We start from the raw sequence: 23820 nt of genomic DNA, 5'->3' as shown, positions 1-23820 counted from the left end.
CGCATGTGCGAAACGGAAACATTAGCACTAGCGGCACGCACTGACCGACCACTGAATGCACGCGCACTGATTTTAAACCTCCCCAAAATGATGACATTTGTGCCTAAACTACTGCTGCTGGCCTTACTGGCGTTCCCCGCCAGCCTTCTCATCAAAGGTAAGATCACAATAATTATAATTATAATCACAATAAATGACGATAATAAACAGTGTCAGACAGGAAGCGTTCCTCCGCTAGCTAGCATCGGTGCTAATTAGACGCGTTACAACGCCACTGGCGACCTATCGAAACCCGTGTCAGGTCGCTGTGGTCGGTGTTCGCCTGCTCGGACGCCGCCAGGAGTCACAGATTGCACTAGGTGCACAGTCACCGTGTGACTAGCGACCTGCTGTGTGTCGTTCTGACTGAGTGAGACTTGTTGTTACTTCGTCACCGGCTAGCCATCGAATTGTGTGACTTTTTTTGTTTTTAATGTAGAAATTGTGCTCAGCTTTTAACCTTAATTAAGGATCAAACGGACACATCAAACAAATGTACTGTAATGTATGTATGTTCTCTACAGGCAGCGAATCTGCTTACAGTAATTCCTTAACCTCCGGGCAGTCACAGATTTCGATAGGTCCTCTTTTTCGGTGTAAACAATGAGGATAAGGCAGGCCATTCTCTGTACCCATTTGACATGTGCTAAACGGTTTATTAAAGACGTGTGGGGTCGTACTCCGTACTCTGTTATCATGCTTCTGTATACATGTAAATTATAAGAACAAAGTGTGTTGTTCCATTTGTGTTTTATCATGAAGGCGACACTTTGCTGTGGTCTGTTTCACTGACGTGTCCTTACATACACTGTGTGTGTTAGCAGGGAGCTAGCAGAGTTAGCATGCCATCCATGCTAGAGACCCCTTCACAACTTTAATAGGCAGCTATTTAAAAACTTTAGTTTCAGTTTAATAATAATAGTAGTCCGATTTAACCAAAAACGTGTTCAACTAGAATCCACCAGTGCAACACAGACTGGCAATGGGCGATGAGCAACATGGATGTAATCCAATTAAAATATAATTATGGAACAATTAAGTCCGTATTATTTATTGCAGCATTATGTCAACGGTGTGAAGTGAAATTAATAATGCACTGCCCAAATTAGCTCTGGTCCATAGCTCCATCTCTTTAAACGTCCCCAATATTCTGGACATGACATTTAGATATGCAAATCCACCACTAATGGAGCTATTGGCTCCAGTGTCAGTGCATTTTGTAATTTGCAGGGCTCGTTTTCTACAACATCCCATCATTGCAGTTATTGCATCTAGTATTCCACAGTGGAAATTACGCCAAACCATGGCTGTGTTTGTGCAAACCCTTGAACGACAACACGACCGTAATAAGGTCACAGTTGGAGCGTTTGCTTGTTTAAATCTGGATATTGTGTATTGTGTGAGCTGTGATTGTAGCTTTGCTTGTCTAGTTTATCCCTCCAGGCTGTGTGTGTGTGTTTACACAGGTAATGTTTTTGTAGGTTTAAATCACTTAAACGTTATATTTACTTGACCTAGGGGCTATACTTCTTGGTATACTTCTATAATTCTTGGTCCTCTCCTCTACTTGTACAACTATGATTTCAGTGTGTTTTTGTGCCACAGTGCCACTGGGAGACTCCCAGAACATTCAACATTATTCAACATATAAAAATAGCAGATGTACAAGTTCCACAGAGTGACAAGCTGTGAGCTTGTATAATATATCTGCTAATTATTTGTAATTTTTTTAGATCCACTGTTCTATCTAAACTACTAAATTGAGTAAATTAGGATTTTTATGGTTGAAAAACATATGTTGCTATAATATATTATATCTACTATATAATGTGCCATGTCTCTGCGTACGTGTGTGTGTGTGTGTGTGTGTGTGCGCGTACATGTGTGTACGGTTGTAATGCACGTAACTCGAGAACAGTTTGACCCACCGACTTCACATTCGACTCACATGCGTTCCACACCCCAACAGGGAGTGCAGTGCCAGGTATCGAGGTGGTGGGGTCCCTTACTGGGCTGCATTCAAGACACTTTCCTTGAGTCTGACACCTGACTTGTCTGAACACAGCTTTGATGGATGTATTCTCTCCCCCTCCCCCTCCCCCTCAAACAATATGGGCTTCCATTGGAAATGCATTGGACCGGCCATTAAACACAGAAACAAGACAAATGCAAGACAGGTGTCTCGAATTTGTGAATGCAGCCCAGTAAGGGCATCCCCACCCGCTCACCCACCCCATCCTGGTGCTGCGGCCATCTTGGAAACTAAACACAATATAAACAAAGGGAGAAGGGTGGGGGCCCGAGAAAGGCCCTTATTGAGGCTCAACCAATCGGGCTCTGCCAGTGGGCCCGAATTGATTGCCATGTACACTTTTCAGTTTGCAGTCTTCACACACCAGGCACATACACAGATCTCCATGTGTGACACCGGCTGACAGTTAAAACGGGTGCTGTGACAAGTATATCATTACTTTCCCAAGTAGGCCGGTGGCCGACTGCGACGGGCACGTACAGGTCTAGTAGCTAAAATGACACGGATGCTTTAATGTGGGGTGGGGGACTAATCTAAACAATGCTGTCAAGAGGAATGTGTCGTGATCTTCTGAATGTGCTCGTTGGTTAGTTTAGTCTGTCCCTCTTGGGCCTCACTGTACTCTGACCGTGTGGTGGTCCTCCTTCCTTCCCTCAGGGCCCGCGGTGGTCTCCGCTCAGGACGCCACCGAGGACGAGGAGGCCGAGGCTGTGGAGGAAGACGTGCTGGACGACGTGACGTCCGAGGATGAGGACGACGAGGCCGAAGTGGAAGATGACGAGAACACGGAACTGGTGAGTGTGAGGGGGAGAGAGAGAGAGAGCAGAGTGGTGGAATCACACCTCGACTATTGACCATATGCAGACCGCGTCCATCTTGCCAGTAAGGTGCTATAACTGCTGCAACTTCCCATTGACGGCCGATTCATCTAAACGGAAAAGTCCTATCTGATTTATATTAAACGACGTCAAACATTGCAGCTGTACGAAAAGCTTGAATCCTCTTTCTATCTGCAAAGTGTTTGTTTTATAAAAAGCACACCCGTGTGAACCGAGTGGTGCAACTACCCTCTCTCTCTCTCTTTTTCTGGCACAACAGCGCCCTACTGGTGCTCATTAACCAACACATACATGGGTGAACAACACATAGGCGGACACGGACATTGCTGTTCCTTGGAGTGGTTGCACTACTCAAAAAATGTTATGAGCTACTTGCTGTCAAGAAATTCCTTGCAGATGATTTATTTTCTAAGCGTCTTGAGTTTGGATGCGCTCGTTGGATATCACTCAATGGTCCTGCGTACCACCTGTTTTGAATTTGCACATAATGCAGGAGGCAACAGGAGGTTGCTTTACTGATAACGAGCGTTTCAAAACTCGTTCGTAAGGTCCGGCATACGTAAATGGCCGGGTTAAGACTCACCCATGGTTTCCGGGTGCGGTGACAGGCTTGGACAGGTTGGGCTACTATGTCTGGCAGATAATTAGTGATTTCAACTGGGTACAGAGAGAGATAGAGTTGATGAGATGGCAAGGATAGTGCTTTTCCCAGGCCTTGAATTTCCTTCTAATTTAGGGTAAAGGAGTGGACACTGGGTCTTTGTTTTAGTTGTTGTTGTTTTTTCCCCTTGAGTTGTTTGAGGCCACAGATTCTGATGATTCGGACATTTCCATTGAAATGAAAGTCGTTTGTCCACTTAAACCAGTGGTTCTCAACCAGTGGTTCTTGGGGGAGCTCCAGGTGGTCCCCAGCTAAAGGGTCTAATTTGTTAGCCAAATGGGTCCTTGTAGAACTCTTGGGAGAAGTCTACACAATTAGAGAATGTAAAATAATTGTTACTTAAATCGTTTGCCTGCTATCTCTCCTATGGTACCACACCCATGGTGTGGCTGTCACCCATTGAGTTGCATGTTCAATTTCGCCATGTAAACGATCATTTCAGCAGCAGGAGTTTCAAAATCTCTGGAAAAAAGTTTAAGCAAGCAGAGCTTGCAATCTGTGAGTTACGTGACATTCAAATCATTGGCGAAACCTTGTTCTCCTGCCTGCCTTGGTGGCGTGCTGCGCTCACTGTTAGACTTCTAGTCACAATAACATGGGATCTCGACACTGCTTTTTCACATCAGGCATAATTTCGGCAATTTAGGCATAATTTTGCAACTTTAGGCATTGTTTTTTGGGGGATTGCCGATAAGTCCGACATCCCGTTAGTCTGACCAACATGGCTGGTTAAGACTAAGTTTAGGTTTAGGGATAGTTTTTGTGAGGTTAGTGTCTGGGTTAAGATTAGGTTAGGCATAGTTTTCTAAAAACGCATGGCAGAAGTCTCACAAAAGGCACAACTGCCAGTCAACGGGCAGGGAGAACCAATGCAATTAAATGCTGCCCTCGGAACACATTCCAATGACTATAAGGTGAGGTCACATTCTCTCACCTAATACTTCGGTAGACTCGATGCGAATGGGCGGAGAAATTGGGATTCTTGCATTATTTAATTTCCTGCGGTTTGCCTTCACACTGTCATCCGCAGCAATTGGAAACACAGCAGGGGGGGACCTTTATCATTATGTTCCATTCATAAACTAGCCTACACAGTGAAATCTATGGTGATAAAATTATACTCATAACGTGCATGTGTCGTGCCGTCTGGGACTGGACCCCCCCCCTCTCTCTCGCTCTCTCACTATACGCACGCAGCCACGCACTGTTCTTTTGGGCATGGAGGCACAGCGCTGAGCGCACTGATATAACAGACAGCAGTGCAAATTGTTTACCGAGTTTTTCGAGATGAAAGTTCCTACTCCCCAGTCCCCACACAGTGACGGCACTCCATGTTTACGGCACGCACAGACCAACAGACAGAATACTATGTAGGCTATAATACACTGAAGTGTTTCTATGTGTTTTCTTAAGCAATTGATTAATGTACTTGTCCTCGTTTCGATCAGGGCTTCAGTCTCCTCATTCGACCACGTCTATCCACGGTAACGGAACATCTTCGCGCTGCGTAAAATATGCCTTCTCCGTCTCCAACTGTGTTCAGCTCCTCACCCGCCACATTGTTTGCTTCATTTCCTTTATTTACTGCGGATTGCATTCACACCTGCACCGAATCGTAATCAAGTGCGATTGGAAGCGAAGCGAAACCCCCGTTTTTGCTCTGAGTAGAATGCGGTTCTTTGATACACCTGCCAAACGAAGTGCACTTTCTGAAAATGCGCAGCAGGATTCGTTTTAATCGCAGCAAAGCTCTCTGGTGTGAATATCACCCAAGTCTAACTAACGTGCGGTCCGGACAGGCGTTTTCATGAACTGCAGAGTAAGACTTCAGAGAAACAGGCAGGCTGTGTTTCTGAATTTCTGGTGTGTTTAACTCGGAACTTGGCTTGGGTGAAAAATGTACCCTCCAAACAGTTTTCTGGGTACGTGGAATCTGTTGCTGGTTCATAAGTCAGCATTGCGTTATCGTGATATTGCGGTTGTGTGTGTGCGGACAAAATAACATCGACAGCTATGACGGTTGATGGAGGTTTGCCAGACCCTATGACAGTTTAGTGACTGTTGCTATGCTAGCATTGGACAATCGCTTTGATTATCCGCTGTACCAGGTGATTAATACGTGTGTGTGTGTGTGTGTGTGTGTGTTACTAGACGGAAGAAAAAGAGGAAGAAGAGGAGGAGGCTTTAACTGGTGAAATAAAGGCCTCCCCCAACGCTGAGACCACCATCTTGTTTGTCAAAGGAGATGGTAATGACACACACACACACACACACACGCATACACACACACACACGCATACACACACACACACACACACACACACACACACACATATTCCCAGTAATGAGAGTCACTCAACTATTCATGTTTGTGTGTGTCACACACGCATACACACTGTTTGTGTATTCCCAGTAATGAGAGTCACTCAACTATTCATGTTTGTGTGTCTGTGTTTGCAGACTTTCCTGCCAACGAAGTGGTGAAGTTCCTGATGGGTTTCACCAACAAGGGATCGGAGAGCTTTACGGTGGAGTCTCTGGACGCGTCGTTCCGCTACCCTCAGGTATACCGTCCGTCACATCCACCGTGTTCTTCAGAAAACAAATTAATTGCATGAAAACGGCACCTCCCGGTGTGCTAGGGAACTTTAGGCAACATAGAGAAAGTAATATCGGCACACCTTTATTTATTTTTAATCAAAGTTTCTTTATGCATTTTTCAAGTCACATATGAAAATAGCATACAACATTTTTTGAACTTTACCCCTCCCTCCCCCCAGAGTTCCCGCTCTGAGAGAGCCACAACCCCGGTATCTTGTACCATTAACAATGACATGAAAATGTATGAGAACCACTGACATGGAAACGTAGGGTTTTTCTGAAAACTGTCAGGATTTAGAAGACATTTTGTAGAATCGTTCCCAGGTCTAAATGGGTTAAAAGTGGTTTGAACCGGTAGTGAGTCGGAAAGTGTGCTGTCCCCAGTTTGACTGTTCAGTCCTCTCATCCATGGCCGCCGTGTGTTTTGTGTTCAGGACTTCCAGTTCTACATCCAGAACTTCACGGCGCTGCAACTGGGCATCGTGGTCCCGGGGAGCAGACAGGCGACCTTCGAGTACTCCTTCATCCCGGCAGAGCCAATGGGAGGGCGGCCCTTTGGACTGGTGATCAACCTCAACTACAAGGACGGCAATGTAAGCAGGGCTGTTGACAATTAAGTGTACAAATTATTGTGCTCAGGTGTTTTTAGCATTGAACATAATTTGGAACCGTTTGCCTTTTAGGCTTTGTGAACAAGCATTGTGATAAATGACTTAATTATACAAAGCCTATTACTGAAATATCCAGAGAAATGACTGCCAATGACTAGTGTTTATAATCAATAAAGTACGGCACACAGGCCGTATGCTTAATAATTTAATTATTTTAAAAATTGCAGATCTACACACTTAAAATATATATATTTATTTATGAAGATCTTTCTACATTTTAAAGGTTTTTGCCCAACATACGCACACCAGGTTGAAAGTGGTTAAACGAGCATGGACAGTGATATAGAAATGACATTTCATTTGTCAAGGCTGCATAATTATAGAACTACAACATAGGCACATTTTACAGTAAGGCTGCATTAAAATGGAAACACATGGCCTGTTACAGGAGAATCTGTAGTTCATGACTTCAGCTGTGCCTTCTTCCCACTACAACAAAGTGGAGATAGGAGGGCTGCGTTATTATATAATGCAACATCTATCTAAACATGCAGTCTCTGAATGGTTGTAGTCCGTCTGTCGGTGTATAATCCACGTAACTCGAGAACCGTTCGCCCCACTGACTTCAAATTCGACACATGCACTCCTCACCACCGCAGAGGGGGGTGCAGTGGCCGGTGTCGGTCCAGAACCGTCCCAAAAAGGCCTCTTGCCCGTGCTCTGGACAGGGCCCCTGCCCAGGGTCCATATATGGAGCTGGCTTGTTCTGACATCATTCTGACGTCTGCATAGACTCTATATTTGGGCATGCCTGACAAAGAACTCCATATATGGGCATAAATAGGGACACCAACGGTGGGGCATTAATTTCCAACTTGCATCATTCCAGTGGGCCAGTGCCCAACGGCCACTGTCGTAGAGGCCCCACGGGCACCGCTCTAGTGCTTTTTAAAATTCAGTAGTTTTTCTCTGAAGGGTTTCCTGGCAAGACTCTAATAAAAACAACTTTCTTTCCTCTTGTCTGCCACTGATCACAGTCACACCTTTAAGGTAAAGACTGCAAAGCTGTGCGATTTAAATAGCCTAGATTTTCAATAGATTAGTAATGCCTGCCACACCCAGCCTAGTTTTTCCAATAGGCTTCCACACCCAGACTCGGGTTGAGGTGTAAAACGTGACCGTTGTATTATTGTTCTGGTTAAAGGGTGTAATGTTACAACTGAATGGATAATGTGTCTCTTCTCCAGGGGTGAATCGATTAAGTCACCTTAAGTGACATGATGAAGACTTGTACAGTTTACATCTGATTTGTCTGTCTGCATTCAAATAACTTTATATGAGCCGTTGGCCCGTTACCACCATTTTTACGTTTTATCGTTTGCAAAATGTAATTCAAACTGAGGAGTGCCAGACCAATCTCCCAGGGATTTTTCATATTGGTCTGGATTCCAGGCTAGTAGGGTCAAGTGGTTAAGCACTTGAACCTCTGGGTTCTGAGGGTGGAGGGGGAGGGACGTTAGCCAAGATCTACAAGCCCACAATATGTCACATTGTAACATGTTGTGCGCTTGTAGATCGGGGAGGGCTGGGAGAAACTGTTCAAGTAGAGAGCCACCTCAGGTGTCGACTTGAGTATACTAAGTGTTTGTGTGTTTGTGTGTGTGTGTGTGTGTGTGTGTGTGCGCGTGCAGGGTAACGTGTTCCAGGATGCTGTGTTTAACCAGACGGTGACCGTCACAGAGAGGGAGGACGGTTTGGACGGAGAGACGTAAGTCGACCACAACCATCTGTTGATTACCACCAGCTTCTGCCACGTTCTCTGTCCGCTGTCATTTGAAAACATTTTTTAATTTGAGTGAAAATAGCCGACCTAGACGCTTCATACGTCGTTGATACGAGTGTAGTCTCGCGTAGCCAGCCAACGACTCCACAATCTCCGAATGCTATATAGTCTGGAACTACACCTTTTTTTTTTTTAGGACGGATTCACCCTCCCGGGACAAATGTGTGAAAGACTTGGGGAAGTCCTTTGTACCTGTATTGCACTGAAACAACGAGACACACAACGGCCCTTTGGCTAGTGCAGCGGTCCCCAAACGTTTTTGGCCGTGCACCCCCTGTTACCTCCTGACCTAGCTAACGCAGCCCCCAACGCTGAGTCTCGAATTTGGACGACACAAAAAACAGTGTATCAAGTTGTAAAAACATGAAACCGTTGCATTGTACGGTTTGGTTTGTAGCCAAGGCTAATTTGCAACCCCAGTCCCTGGTTAGGCCTTTCTATGCAACTAAACAGAATCACAGAATGTCTCCGCGCTGAGAGACATGCAGCTGCTGTATACTCCAGCAACTGCTCTATACAACTCCACAGTGCTTTACTGGATTTTGCCGTTGTGTAGTGTTAAATGACACCATAAACCGCCATTACCCTTTTCACCCCTGGGAGGTGTTCGTGCACCACAAGGGGTGCCGCTAGCCGCAAGGACAGTCTAAAGTTGTTCATGACTCTGACCTCCTTAAGACATTGCTAGGGGGGTTCTTGTGCAGTTTTTTCCCCCCCTGCGTCACTCTTTCAGCGCCACCTGGTGGTCACCAGTTTAGGCTCTGGGTGCCAATTCTCCCATTTATAAAAGAGAGAATTTGTAATTCTATTATGCATGTAATGTGCATGTCATCACCTGTACACCAGATTAGAGGAATTTTCTAAATATGGATGAAAAGGCGATATGTCTTGACGCCTGTGGCATTCATTACAAAGACGTTTTTGGCTACTAAACAGTTTGAGGGACTTTCAAACGTGAAGCTACATAACGCGCCTATAGTTCATCTTCAGTGAGACCTGCGTTCTTGCGCGGAGCACTGGGGGAGCAGTCGCAGTGAGACAATGCAAGCGTATTTACGTGAGCATTTGTGAGTACCGGTATTTACGTGACATGGACACTTTATTGTTTAACTTTTTATTTAATTTTTTCATGACAAGAGTTATACACTACTGACTCACTGATTGACTGTATATAGACACCTTATTTGTTTGTTTTTAATCTTCGTGTAACGTTGGTCAGTAGTGTTGTATAGTAGTATTTTTCTTTTGCCTTGTTTCTACTGTATACTACAGTACTTTTTATTTTTCTTATACTTTAATGTATGCTGTAACGTTAACTGCTGTGACGCCTCTGGGCGACTGATTTCCCCCTGCGGGATAATAATTTGATCTATCTATATATGCTTAGATGATTTCTATTTATATTACGATTTGCGCGACTGTAAAGACGAAGTGTGGAGGAAGCTTCACTTCCCCTATTTTATATTTTAGAGCTTCTGTTCTCTGTATGTCGGAAGTGTTTTGAAAATAGCGAGTGGCAACAGTCTGGCAATGCAAGACTAATGCGGTGTGACACGTTATGAGCTTGTAGATCGGCTGTTTTTTGGTGGAGATCTTGGTCTCTCCTCAAGCGTCTTCATGTTTTTGTCCGTGTTTAAAATTGTTGCTGTCGAGTGGAAACTGTCTGTCAAACAGTTTTTCCGATGGATTCAATTCACCAAAAAAATAAAATGACGATCTTCAAGCTCACAACGCATCACATTGCAACGCGTTGTGAGCTTGTAGATCGACAATTTCCTTTGCCACTTTTGTGTGACACTGTAGTAGTATGACTATACGCAGGGCATTAATTTACACAAAACGTTAAAGAGTTGAAATATGGAGTTTTCTGCCCCGACAGCAACGACTATATGTTCTGTGTTGCAGATTGAGATCTTTCTCCACTAGTAGATTTCTGGAGACGTGATTTCTTTGCTCTCCTGCAGTATCTTCATGTAAATCCTATTGAGACGTTTCTTTTTCCCTTCCTGCAGCATCTTCATGTACGTCTTCCTCTCTGGACTGAGCTTGTTGGTCGTCGTAGGTCTTCACCAGCTGCTGGAGTCCAGAAAGGTACGACCCGCGGACGGACGTTATTGTCCAAAAAAAAGGCAGTTACACCTATTTGGTCACACAAACACACTGTGTAGTTCGGCGATAATGGGTGATCATGTTGATTGATTGAAATATTTATTAACAGTTTGCAGAATTACAGTACATTTCAAGTACAAACTCAATACAAAGACTGTTAACTGTGAGTGGACGACCCAATTAAGCATTACACTTGTTTACAAGAGGGTCCACCATGTTCAATTCATCAAAACATTTAGAGATGTACAAATAGACACTTCTATATAGGTAAGGTAATTTTATTTATAGAGAGCCTTTCAAAACAGTTGTTACAAGGTGCTGTACAATAAAATAAAAGGAATAAAATAAGAACATCTCAATCAAAAATAAGCCAACAATGACATAAACAGAGCAGCAAAGACAGTACCTAGAAATAGATAAAATAGAACAGTACAGTACATAGAAATCAACAAAAAATGTAAGCAATCACTGGAGCAAGCCAAAATGTTTGCGGTACAAATGAGTTTTTAGCAGCTTCTTAAAGATGTCAACAGACACAGCGTTTCTCTAGCAGAGTGGTAAGTCATTCCACAGCGTAGGAGCAACAAATGAGTAAGCTCCATCTCCTTTGGTTCTCAGCTTAGTGGCGGGGATAATGAGAAGACCTTTGTCTGAAGACCTAAGTTGTCTCATATTCACCTTGGGGTGCACCAGTTCACTTGAATAAATTGGGCCCAGCCCATGAAGAGACTTATAAGTAATTAATAAATGTAATTTAATTCTGGTGTCGATTGGTAGCCGATGCAAGGCCGCAAGCGCAGGAGTAATGTGTGACCTTCTTTGTGTATTGGTTAACAGTCAGGCAGCCGCATTCTGCACAAGTTGGAGGCGGTATATAGAGGATCGACTCAAAGATATAGTAAAAGAACAGAAAAGGATTTCATCACCAAGGAGGTAAAAAGGGAAAATATTTGAATTGAATCATCACTATGTGGGTACACACAAATACACACACACACACACACACACACACACAGCTGGGCATAGGAGGGGCTAGCCACTAGCGCCCCATAATCTACAGCTGAAACGAGCAGTAGTTGCAGGCAGCCCTTCAGGCTAACTGGGACTCGTCTGAAATGAGTTCAACACTGTCTGGTTTGTTTTTTTTGTCTACAGAGGAGGCGTCCCGCTGCCAAGGTGGAGATGGGAACGTCCAGCCACAGCGACGTAGACCTGAGCTGGATCCCTCAGGAGACACTTAACCAGATCAGTATGTATCCGAACATTCTGATGTGTATATATCAGGGGTGGGCAACTTTGATTTCCACACTCACTCCAGAGGGCCACTATAGTTCCACACTCACTCCAGAGGGCCACTATAGTTCCACACTCACTCCAGAGGGCCACTATAGTTCCACACTCACTCCAGAGGGCCACTATAGTTCCACACTCACTCCAGAGGGCCACTATAGTTCCACACTCACTCCAGAGGGCCACTATAGTTCCACACTCACTCCAGAGTGCCACCATAGTTCCACACTCCCAGAGCTAAACGGCTGTGCATGCGCACATTTGTGCACGCTGCATTTGCGGATGCTGCCTTTGTGCAAAAGTGTGTTGCCGTTGTCCTTTTTTTTTAAACTTGCTCTCATGTGTCTCTGCTGTAACTACCAAATGTTTCACATTATGAATTCAGATAGCGTTACTTTTATGACAGATTGACAGTATTGACTCAGTCAGTGGCTACAAGAAAGATGTGTTGTGAAAGAATAAAATAGTATGGTATTTTGGCAGCAGACACAAATGCACGAAATGACTAAACGAATTGCAAAACATGTGGGCTGCAGAATTGCATGATAAAGTGACCACCGGCTCAGCGTTGAGCACACTGCTCTGAATCTGTTAAACTGTGTTGGGGGGGCATGGTTAAAACAAAACTAACGTGTTGAGAGTTTATCTGCATGTGTAAGGAATGTAATGGTGCATCATGAGACCGTTATAATTGATGTGATTCAGATCACAAACACATTATACATATTCTTTTTTTTATCACAATGTGTTTGAATTTTTACATTCCGAAGCATTTCACTTGTGTCTGATGACATTGTTACATATCATAGCACCGAAAAATGCAAACCAAGATGAAGTAGGTAGTAGAAATGTACTGCATAGGAAAAAATGGATACTTTTCCATTTCCAAGTTCTGACTGCTGCTTTACCTTACCTCCTCCTTGGTTCTGAGTCTCTGGTTCTGAATCTGTTTCTGAAATCTCTTCAGAAGTTCCTAATCTGTGTTTTTGCTAGGTGTGCGTGTGTGTGTGTGTGTGTGTGTGTGTGTGAATCACGTTCACTCATTACATTCCTCTGCATGGGGCTCACTGTTTCCTTCTCTCTCTCTCTCTCCCTTGCTGCCTTCCTGTTGCCTGTGTTTTCTTTGTCTTCAGTGCAGAGTCGTCGAGGTGAGCTTTTGCTGCTTGCTGTGTGTTGTAGTGCTGTGAGGGAGTCGCTTCTCTAGCCCATTTAGGCCTGACCTCGAACTTAAAAAAAAAAAAAAAAGAAATCCTCCAGTTTTCTGAAATAAATATCTTCACGATTTTTCAAAAATAGCAGACCTACAAGCTCGTGGCGCGCCACTCTGTGGCGTGCCATGTGCGTGTAGATCTGCTATTTTTCAATAGCTAAATTATAACATAATTTTTAAAACACCAAGAGGGGTTCCTGCCCAAAATGGGCTAGAATGTGTCGTATCATGATATTGTGTGATATAATAATGGGAATTCACTTCTGCATTTGTGTTTTTCTTTTTTACTAAATGTTCTCAAGCTTGATGCTGACTGTTTTCCTTTCGATTATAATTCATCTTAACCATTTAAGCCCTATAGTTTGCCATATTTAAAGCGGAAATAATCGGCTATTGTAACGCCCAAGTCCCTATACTTGGGTAACGGTGCTACTGGTTGCCGAGGAAGTTCAGACGTGTGATCAAAATAACTGCAAACCAAACGTTTGCTGAGCTCATATTAAATTATAGTATCTGACCAAAGTCCTATACTTTTGTTCTAGATACAAAATAAATAAACAAAACCGTCAAACGCCCAGGATACACAAGCTCAAGTTCAGTCAAACTGGTTTAGCTCTGCCACTGGCAACACCTGAGAATGATTAGGGCCAGGGTTAAATACCTTCTCTCCCTGTAACCTTGATTGGCAAATTGACAATGAAACCTAGAAACTATAGCTATACACCCCAAAAATCTATCACATGTAAAGATTATATATATATATATATATATATAATCCTTTTTTCTTTTTACAACATGCAGCTTTAGCTGTAAGTCTGAAGCTGATTGGTGAACTGACTCCAGTACAGCTGTAAGGGTGTTTGATGGTCTTTTTAGTGTGGTGTACGACGTGTTATTCTGCATGGAACCTTTCTGATGGCTCCTCTCATTCATTGGTACTTCTAGTCTAGGCTAATGTCCAATATGAATCTAAACGAAGTGTCAAATCAATATAATAATTCTGATTATTAGATTCCCTATACCAGGTGGTCTGGCCGTCTGGGGCCTAATTGCATTATACTAAGATTGTATTGATTAATATTCACATAAACCGGATCGTGACTCTAGTGCCAGTGAAATGCGCGACATGAGCAATATAGCCACATCCGCCCGACCCGGACGTGACAGCCCTCCATAGCTGTAGTCTAGGCTGTGTACCAACACACGGACGATTGAGTTCCTTTAGCGCGAGCACGGATTCATATCCCAAACATGGTACTTCGTCCCATTTTGAGCAGAAAAAACACTAACACTGCATGTGTACCGCGGATTAACATGTAGGCTGTTTCTACAATGGAGTGTGGAGGCTAGCAACGGAAGCGAAAAAAAAGGTACCAATAATCATTTTCTTTATCTACCGTATATATATATATATATATATATATTTTTTTTTTTAATTCAAATCTCGTGTTTTTCGTGTATGGCCCAGATGGTGGTAATAGCTTTCTTCGAGATGGATGGCTTGGATTGGGTTACGATATATTGTTAAATGCCTACTGTTTTGTGATTGTGTGTGTGTGTGTGTGTGCGTGCATCCTTTAACCTCTGCCCTCTCTGTGCCGTGCAGATAAAGCATCTCCCAGACAGACGTCTCCCCGCAAGAGGAACCAGAAACGCTCAGCTGGCTCTGACGAGTAGCGGCGGTGGGCCCCCTAGTTGGCACCCCCCCGTCCCCACCTTACTCATTACCGACCCACCCTCCGTAACCCAACCAACCTGTCCACGATAAACTTTGATTACACACCGTCTATATACCCGGGAGAAGGGAGGGTAGGGGGGGGGTCCGTCCTCCTTTAACCCCGCCCACTCTGCCGAGAGACATTGGAACCGTGCCAACCGCAGCCAGGTGCTCACCCCTCGCCTTACTGAGCGGTTTTTGAGTAGAACTCTCGCGTGTTTCTGTGTGGCTCTACTTCTGTGATGAAGACCCCCCCCCACCACACCCCCTTTCAAAGCGAGGGGTTTGTCCTAAGAAAATCTGTATTAACATACACACATACACATTACACACACACTCCATATGTTTTGTTTGAACAATTACTCTGCTCTCTGTTGTTTGGTCATGTGAGGGAGTGATGGAGAAATGCATTAATTCACCTTGAGCATAAGAAGAGGTGGGGCTGGTAAGAGAAGATCTGGATGGATAGCGACAGGTACCGATGCAGCTTGCATGATTTGGTTTGTTTTTTTTGTCCTTGTCTCCCCCCCCCCCCCCCCACATACATACACTAGTATGTATGTTATTGTAAGGTGAAGTTGTCTTTCGTGAGTGTCTGATTTTATACTCGGTCGCACATCGCGTCGCACATAAAAAAAATGGGCCGATCTCCTCTGAGCTCACCATAATATAATGTATGCCGTGCCGCAGCGTTTTGTGAACTTGTAGTCTGGGCTATTTTGGGCCTGCCACGCCAGCTCCCAATGAATTAGTACAAATCAGGCCTTGTAGTCTAGTCGGCCGACTTATGTCCTTTTGAATTGATTTATTTAAATGTCTTTTGGTCGTTTTTTCTTTTCTTTTTTTTTTTAACTAATCCTCTAAAGACAACTTCACCCTCCAGTCTTAGTCACACAACTGGTGATATTGTGAGACATGATAGTGATAGTTTTCATTCGGTAGCAGTGACCGGGAGGACATTAAAGGTTGTTGTGTTTTTGTCGAACTAGCTAGTATAGCTATATTCTGATAATCATGGCTAGAGTGTATATTTGGTAACGGGGTTTCTGCAGCTGTTTAACAGAAAATGCACATCACGTCAGGTCGAGAGGGATTCAGGATAAACTAAATGAAAGGATGTGGTTATTTTTTTTTGAGACAACTAGAAGTGGAACGCAAATGATTTAACCCATTCTGGACCTAAACACGTTTTGGTGTTTTAACTTAAGCATTATGTTATACTTTAGCTATTGAAAAATAATATAATAAATAGCAGACCTACAACCGCGGGCCACCGAGTGGCGCGCTATGAGCTTGTAGATCTGCTATTTTTGAAAAATCATGAAAATGTGGCACAAATCTTTGAATATAATCTTTCCGAAGACTTTTTATTTATTTGGAAGTCAGGCCTAAATGGGTTAAGCCCATATATGGGTTCTCTCCCCTGATTGCATGAAATTGGTGACCCACCTGACGATGCATTTTCTGTTTTACTGAAGAGCTGGAGAGACTCGTTACTGAACAACCACTCCACATTAACCCATTTTGGGAGGGAACCCCTTTCGGTGTTTTAACCCATTCTGACCTGAGATCAGATTCATACGAGGTTTCCACGGGACACACACTGGTCTGATTAACCCATTCTGACCTGAGATCAGATTCTAAAAATGTCAGTCGTTCTTCGAATTTTTCAAAAATAGCAGACCTACAAGCTCGTATCGCGCCACTCGGTGGCGCGATATGAGCTTGTAGATCTGCTATTTTTCAATAGGTAAAGCATAACATGATGCCAACACCAAAATGGGTGCCCGGTCAGAATGGGTTAAGCATTATGTTATACTTTAGCCATTGAAAAATAGCAGATCTACAAGCTCATAGGTCAAGCTTGTATGTTGGTCTGCTATTTTTGAAAAATCGTGAAAATGTTTTAGAAGACTTTTGTAGAATTGAACTTGGGTCTAAATGGGTTAATGATTACTATCAGAATATCGAGCTTTATCTCAAAACGGAACACGTTTTTTTTTTTGTGCAGAAAATATCAACTCCGCCGCCTTAATGTTCGGTGTCTCGCTGCTCCATCACTCAAAGTCCACAGATCTGATGAGTCGAGTTAACCCTTCACGTCGAGTTTACAATCCTTTTATCTTAAGCTACGCCTCGGTGTGCCGTCGGAATGTGTGACTGTGGGTATAGATACATACGAGGTGATGAGGTGGTTTGGTAACGGCGTCTGAAATGCACTGCAACCCCACACACACACTGAGGCACACACACTGAAGGAAAAAGGACAATGCACACGTCATATAGGATGTTCTCATCTTCGCTGGCCACTCGATGTGCCGGGCCCGTTCCCAACATGTATCACTTCAAAGTTTTCTTTATCCCCTTTGCCTTGAGGGACTTTATAAAAAAAAAAAAAATTTGCAATGTGTGAATTGAAAGATTTGATTTTGATTTTATTTTTTAAGTGTTTTGTAAATCAGCCGGGGTTTTATGTGGCTGAACGCACTGACTGGTGTAAATACTAGCCTGATGGAAGCTGAACTGAGCTAATTTATTCCTGAGTGTTTAGAATGGGGCGTTTGAAATGTTGTGTTTTTTTTCCTTTTCTTTTGTATACTGTCTGTACTTCAATTACTTTACCACTAGGGGTTGCCGTTGTCAATTGAAATTTCTGCAGTCTAAATGTTGATTTATTGTTGTTGGACTGCAAAGCCATATGGGGCCCATTGATTGTCCAACATAAGTCCTGTGTGTAATAACCCACCACCTATAGATGCTGGTAAAAATGGACATTTTGGGGAGTTTTCAGTATTTGATCTTAAAACCTCCCGACGTGGTCATTGGAAGCCGTTTCTGTGCCAGCCATCAGCAATAATAGTCGGATCTACAAGCTCACGTGTTGCAAGCTTGAAGATCCCCTATTTAGTGATGTTATTTTTCCAAAATATCTTTACCATAATGACATGCATGCCTGAAATGCGGACGGCCACAGCCTAATATTTAGACTCGTAGATATATTTTATCGATTCCGACATGTTCAATTGCAAATGTCAGAATCGATAAAATAACACGAGAGTCTAAATCTCGGGCTGAGGGACACCAGGCGTACAGCGTTTGGGACAGTCTGTCATGTGATGGAGCCGTGTGTCTCAAATGGCCAATTTGCAAGCTTGCAACTTGTCGAACTGAGATAGTAAAGTGTACAAAGTATAATTCGGTCTGTGGCACAAACATGGCTGCTATTTGAAACTGCCAGTTATGCAACTATGGTTGTTTACGTGACTTAAACGCACTGCAATTGCAATGCATACACAGAGACTGAACAGTTGGGCCATCTACACTTGATACCATGGGCATTTTTTTTCCTTTTCTCTAAAATGTTTCTCTTGGGCTGTCAGAATCATAGATACCTGCTTACGTTTTATTTGCAATAACAATCTGCTGGAAATAAAGTTTGATTTGCTGTAGGCCAGTTAGTTGTGACTTATTTTTCCAACTATGACATGGTTCATTAGATTGATTGACATTTGTATTAAGTTTGCAGAATGGGTACAGTTCAAGGAAGTTACAGGTCAATACAAAATCTGTGGGTTTAGTTCAATTTATTTTGATCAATTCAACAGTAACATAAATCATATATTCACACTCTTATAGTTGATTGAAAAGGCATAGGCTGAAGCTCAAAGCTTATTGATGTCTATCCTTTGTACATTTGTACATTTTTCTCTAACATTTGAAACATAATGAATAACCCCCATATATAATATAATTATACAATGTTTACCTTCACATTTGTTTACCAGCTCAGTGGCCTTGTGGTTAGAGTGTCTGCCCTGAGACTGGGAGGTCGGGGTTCAATCCCTGGCCACGTCATACCAAACTACCAAAGACTCTAAAAATGGGACCCAGTGCCTCCCTGCTTGACACTCGGCATCAAGGGTTTGATTGGGGGTAAGTCCCTGCGACATACTAGCGTCATGTCCAGGGGGTGTACTTGTACATCAAGCTGCCTCACGCTACAGAAACAGGAGATAGGCTCCTGCCCTATGGGCCTCATGGCTCGGCAAGGCTACTTACTACCTTCACATTCCGTCCATTGTTCGTTAAAACGAACACTCAACATTATTATTCCGTTTTTGCCTTCGAAAATTAATTCTTACTGTATACCTCCAATCACAGTATTATGTTCCTACATATATGCATATAGATAATGATATACACATTAATCCATCATATGTATTTCTCCAAAAGGGGTAAAACCAGAAAATGCAAGACATGTTTACATGAGGGTCCCCCATTTTCAATTAATCAAGACATTTAAACGTTTAAAGATATATATTTATATATAGACACATACACACACCTCACACAAAACCTAAATCATCATGTCTCTCTCTTAGGCCTGATAGCTATATTATTTATTATGGTACAGCTTGTCCTTGTAACATTCCTTGTGCTCGTGGCAGAACCAATGTACCACAGGCCTGTCTGTACTGTACTCTATGCATCTTGTACAGGTTTAACACAGGACAGTTTGCCAGTCTTTAGGCAGAGGTGCAGCACTGGCTGAACAAACCCAGTGACCACAGTAATGAGAATACACACAGCTCCGCCTAAATCAATTTCATCTATCACGAGACCTTGCTCAACTAAAATCTCCATTAGGCACCAAGTAAGGAAAGTTCCCACAAACGACCCCATGATCAGGCAGATGATAATGAAGGCTCTCCTCTTCATGCTGTTGTCCCTCTCCCTCCCCGACGTCTCCCCCGGCACGGGCTGCTTCAGAGCCCTGAGAACGGCCAGGCTGCACGACAGCATGACTGAGAGGAACAATAGGCATTTACCCAAATTAACATAATACAATATATTATAATCCAAAAGCACATATCCTAGTGAAAACCCAATGATGACCGGCCAGGCCACCGCAGAGCAAGCCGCCCTGTACCGGAGGGGCTTGTACTTGAGGAAGAGCACCGGGTGAACCACTGCCATGAACCTCTCCACGCAGATACAGCACTGGAAGAGCGGGTGGCCGGTTAACACAAAACCATCAGTAAAATACTCAAGAAGGGGAGTTTGCTTGATAACAGCTGGAAGACATAACAAGCTGAAGATGATCTCGCACGCGCTCAGGTCGAGTGTGAAGAACTCGGAAGCCATTGTTCCGGCCGGTCCGGTTAGTACCAGCCACAGAACCCAGCTGTCTGTTTCACGATTCAGTAAAGTCTTTTAGACAAATGAACAAAGGACAGGAAAAGACAGAGACAAAGAGAGAGGTTAGAAAGAAAGTTACAGTATGTTTACCCAGGGTAACTGGACTAAGCTCAAGAACTTGTTTACAGCCAGGCCCTGCTCATAGAACATTTCATGGTAGGGGTTCAATGCCTTGCTCAAGGGCACTTCAACGGTGGTAATTTTAACGTCCTGGTCCGGGGATACAAACTAGCGACCTTCCGATATCAAGGCCGCTCCGCAAACCGTTCATCCACCGTTGCCCCTTATTAAGAGGAACTTTGAATAGCAGTACACCTGAGTCTAGTCTATAACATAATAATACTAATCAAATCAGCTCTATAACATAGATAACACAGATCAATTCAAAACACCTCTATATAACATAATACTACAATTTACAATTTACAATTTACAATTTAGGCATTTAGCAGACGCTCTTGATCCAGAGCGACTTACATTAAGCAAGAACAAAAGCATGGGAATACATCACATAAAGACATTTATCATGAAACATGCGTAGCTAAGAAAGTAACAGTGGAATATCTATAATGAAACTATACATATAAGCTATACATCTATACTACTATGCTACACATATGTACTATGACGTGCTATGACTACTAGAATTGCTATCTAAGGGGGTGGGGTAAGTGCTATGGGCCATGATGGAGTCTGAAAAGGTGGGTTTTCAGACTACGGCGGAAGATTGGGAGTGATGCTGCAGTTCTGACTGCAATGGGAAGTGCATTCCACAGTTTTGGAGCCAGAAGGGAGAAGAGTTTGGGACGTGTGGAGCGTTGTCCCGGCGTTTTTAGTGAGGGTACTTCCAGCTTCCCTGCGTTGGCTGATCTGAGTGAGCGGGAGGGTTTGTAGGGTTCGATCATACTTGCAAGATATGGGGGAGCCATACCTTTGGTTGCTTTGAATGCCAGCATCAGGGTTTTGTATTCTGTGCGGGCAGCGACCGGGAGCCAGTGGAGGGAGCGGAGCAGGGGGGAGACATGTGAGAATTTTGGCTGGTTGAAGACCAAGCGAGCTGCAGCATTTTGGATCAGCTGGAGAGGCTTAAGTGCACATGCTGGTAGGCCAGTAAGGAGGGAGTTACAATAGTCAAGTTTTGACAAGACTGTTGTCTGGATTAGGAGCTGGGCTGATTCCTGGGTGAGGAACGGTCTAATTCGTCGTATGTTATAGAGTGTGAACCTACAGGATCGAGTGACAGCTGTGATGTGAGTTTTGAACGAGAGCTGACTGTCCAGGACAACACCAAGATTCCTGGCTGTTGGGACAGACGTTACCAGGGCGTTGTCTATGGAGATAGTTAGCTCCCGCATAGGGCAGGACTTAGCTGGGAAGAAGAGAAGCTCAGTCTTGTCTGGGTTCAGTTTGAGGTGGTTGGAGGACATCCACTGTGAGATGTCAGCCAGGCATGCGGTGATGCGCTCTTCCACCTGAGTGGCAGAGGGGGGGAAGGATAGAAACAGTTGTGTGTCATCGGCGTAGCAGTGATAGGATATATTGTGAGCAGAGATGATAGTGCCAAGGGATTTAGTGTACAGTGAGAAAAGGAGGGGACCAAGAACCGATCCCTGTGGGACCCCAGTTTGGAGGGTTCGGGGGGATGATAACAGACCTTTCCAGGAAACCTGGTAGGTCCGGTCGGTGAGGTAGGAAGAGAACCACTTTAGTGCCGTTCCACCGATGCCTAGATCCGCTAGGGTGTCTAGGAGCAGCTGGTGGTTCACTGTGTCAAATGCTGCCGATAGGTCTAGGAGGATCAGTACTGCAGAGTGGGAAGCAGCTTGGGCAGCATGTAGTGCTTCTGTGACTGCCAGCAGGGCAGTTTCTGTGGAGTGGGCCTTCTTAAATCCGGACTGGTTGGGATCCAGCAGGTTGTGCTGTGAGAGATGGAGAGAGAGCTGGTTGGAGACAACACGTTCAATGGTTTTAGAAATAAATGAAAGGAGTGATACCGGTCTGTAGTTCTTGACATCTGAGGGGTCAGGAGTTGGTTTCTTGAGGAGTGGTGTTACTCTGGCTGACTTGAGGGCAGATGGGACACAGCCTGAGGTTACTGAGGTGTTGATGATGGAGGTGATGAAGGGGAGCAGATCAGGTGCGATGGTCTGGAAGATTGGAGACGGGACAGGGTCAAGAGGACAGGTGGTAGGTCTAGAGGATGTCACTAGTTGTAGAACCTCGTCTGGGGAAAGAGGAGAGAAGGAGGACATGCATGGTATGTTGGGGTTAGTGTTGGTTGAGTCAGATGCCACTTTATGTGGGAGGGGAGGAAAGGAGCTGCTGATATCATCAACCTTCTTCTCGAAGTAGTTGACAAAAACCTCAGCAGTGAGGGATGCAGGTTGAGTGGGGGGAGGGGGTTTAAGGAGGGAGGAGAAAGTGGAGAAGAGCTTCCTGGGGTTAGAAGTACAGGATTGGATTTTGGTGTGGTAGAAAGAGGTTTTAGCAGTGGTTAGTGAGAGGGCGAAGGCAGAGAGGAGTGAGTGAAAGTGGGAAAGGTCATCTGGTAGCTTTGTCTTGTGCCACTTTCTTTCGGCTGCCCTTAGAGGTGTTCGTTCAGATCTGAGAGTTTCAGATAGCCAGGGAGCCGGTGGACATGAGCGAGCTGGCCTGGATGAGAGCGGGCAGTGTTGGTCGAATGCAGATGAGATAGAGGAGAGGAAGGATGAGGTTGCAGTGTCAGGTGAGAGGGAGAGGAAGGACTCCAGGGAGGGTAGAGAGGAGAGAATAGAGGATGAGAGGGAGGAGGGGTTTAGGGACTTGAGATTGCGTCGGGAGGTGACGTTCGGAGGGTTAACAGGTTTAGGCGGGAGGGTGGAGAGAGAGAGGGAGAAGGTTATGAAGTGGTGGTCAGACCTAATTAAGGGGGTAACAGAGAGTGTGGAGGGAGAGCAGGCTCTGGAGAACACAAGGTCCAAAACATTACCAGCCTTGTGAGTGGGAGGGGAGGGAGATAGGGAGAGGTCAAATGAGGCCAGAAGGGATGTAACGGGAAGATACTTCTCTGCGGTAGGAAGGTTGAAGTCACCCAGTAGAATCAGAGGGGTGCCATCTTCCGGAAACGAGCTCATCAGAGAGTCTAGTTCTTCCAGGAAGTTCCCGAGAGTTCCTGGAGGGCGGTAGAGCACAATGAGGATGAGGGGGACTGGCTGTGATATTGAGATAGCATGAAATTCACATGTGGACAGAGAAAGGTGAGAGAGATTTAAGACACGGAAATTCCATTTGGGGGATGTTAGTAGCCCTGTACCACCCCCTGTACCTGTTTGGCGAGGGGTGTGGGTGAACTTGTGTGAAACAGAGAGGGCGGCGGGAGTTGCAGTGTTATCTGGGGTGATCCAGGTTTCAGTCAGAGCAAGGAAATGCAGAGACTTGAGGGAGGCGTGGCCTGAAATGAATTCAGGCATATTCTTTTTGGTAGCTGCGTGGCAGTTCCATAGGCCTCCATCCACCACAATGTGGTGACTGGATGAACGAGCTGGATAGATGAGATTTGAGGGATCTCTGTGACTGGAGAGGTAGTGTCTAGGGCGACATGAGGAGGACAGTATAGGGACGGTGGGAAAGCACATTCTAAACAGGTATAAGGATAATAATAATAATAGTAATAATAATAATAATAATAAT

The 23820-nt window shown here is 44.3% G+C and overlaps 1 protein-coding gene across 2 annotated transcripts; it reads left to right on the top strand.

The window, feature by feature from the left end:
• The first annotated feature begins 19 nt into the window (after positions 1 to 19).
• ssr1 (signal sequence receptor, alpha) lies at positions 20 to 18402 on the top strand. 2 transcript variants are annotated; one of them, XM_080794087.1, is made up of 10 exons: positions 20 to 157; positions 2729 to 2865; positions 5723 to 5819; positions 6032 to 6135; positions 6607 to 6765; positions 8475 to 8551; positions 10639 to 10717; positions 11573 to 11668; positions 11891 to 11984; positions 14842 to 18402. In XM_080794087.1, exons 1-10 carry the CDS (start codon positions 88 to 90, stop codon positions 14910 to 14912), a joined length of 984 nt encoding a protein of 327 aa, XP_080650213.1. In that variant the 5' UTR covers positions 20 to 87; the 3' UTR covers positions 14913 to 18402. The 2 variants fall into 2 exon arrangements, with proteins under 2 accessions (XP_080650213.1, XP_080650214.1); XM_080794088.1 differs by lacking the exon at positions 11573 to 11668.
• Positions 18403 to 23820: the final 5418 nt, after the last annotated feature.

Source organism: Protomyctophum bolini (genome assembly GCF_963924005.1).
Source record: "Protomyctophum bolini genome assembly, chromosome: 21".
Lineage (NCBI taxonomy): Eukaryota > Metazoa > Chordata > Actinopteri > Myctophiformes > Myctophidae > Protomyctophum > Protomyctophum bolini.
This window is presented reverse-complemented; position numbering and strand designations above follow the sequence as displayed.

Bases quoted from the DNA above. Each gene is read 5' to 3' on its own strand.
- ssr1 (XM_080794087.1), top strand. From the start codon at position 88: ATGATGACATTTGTGCCTAAACTACTGCTGCTGGCCTTACTGGCGTTC. The intron at 10,718-11,572 runs GTACGACCCGCG...ATTGGTTAACAG, and splicing joins AGCTGCTGGAGTCCAGAAAG to TCAGGCAGCCGCATTCTGCA. The intron at 11,669-11,890 runs GTAAAAAGGGAA...TTTTGTCTACAG, and splicing joins AGGATTTCATCACCAAGGAG to AGGAGGCGTCCCGCTGCCAA.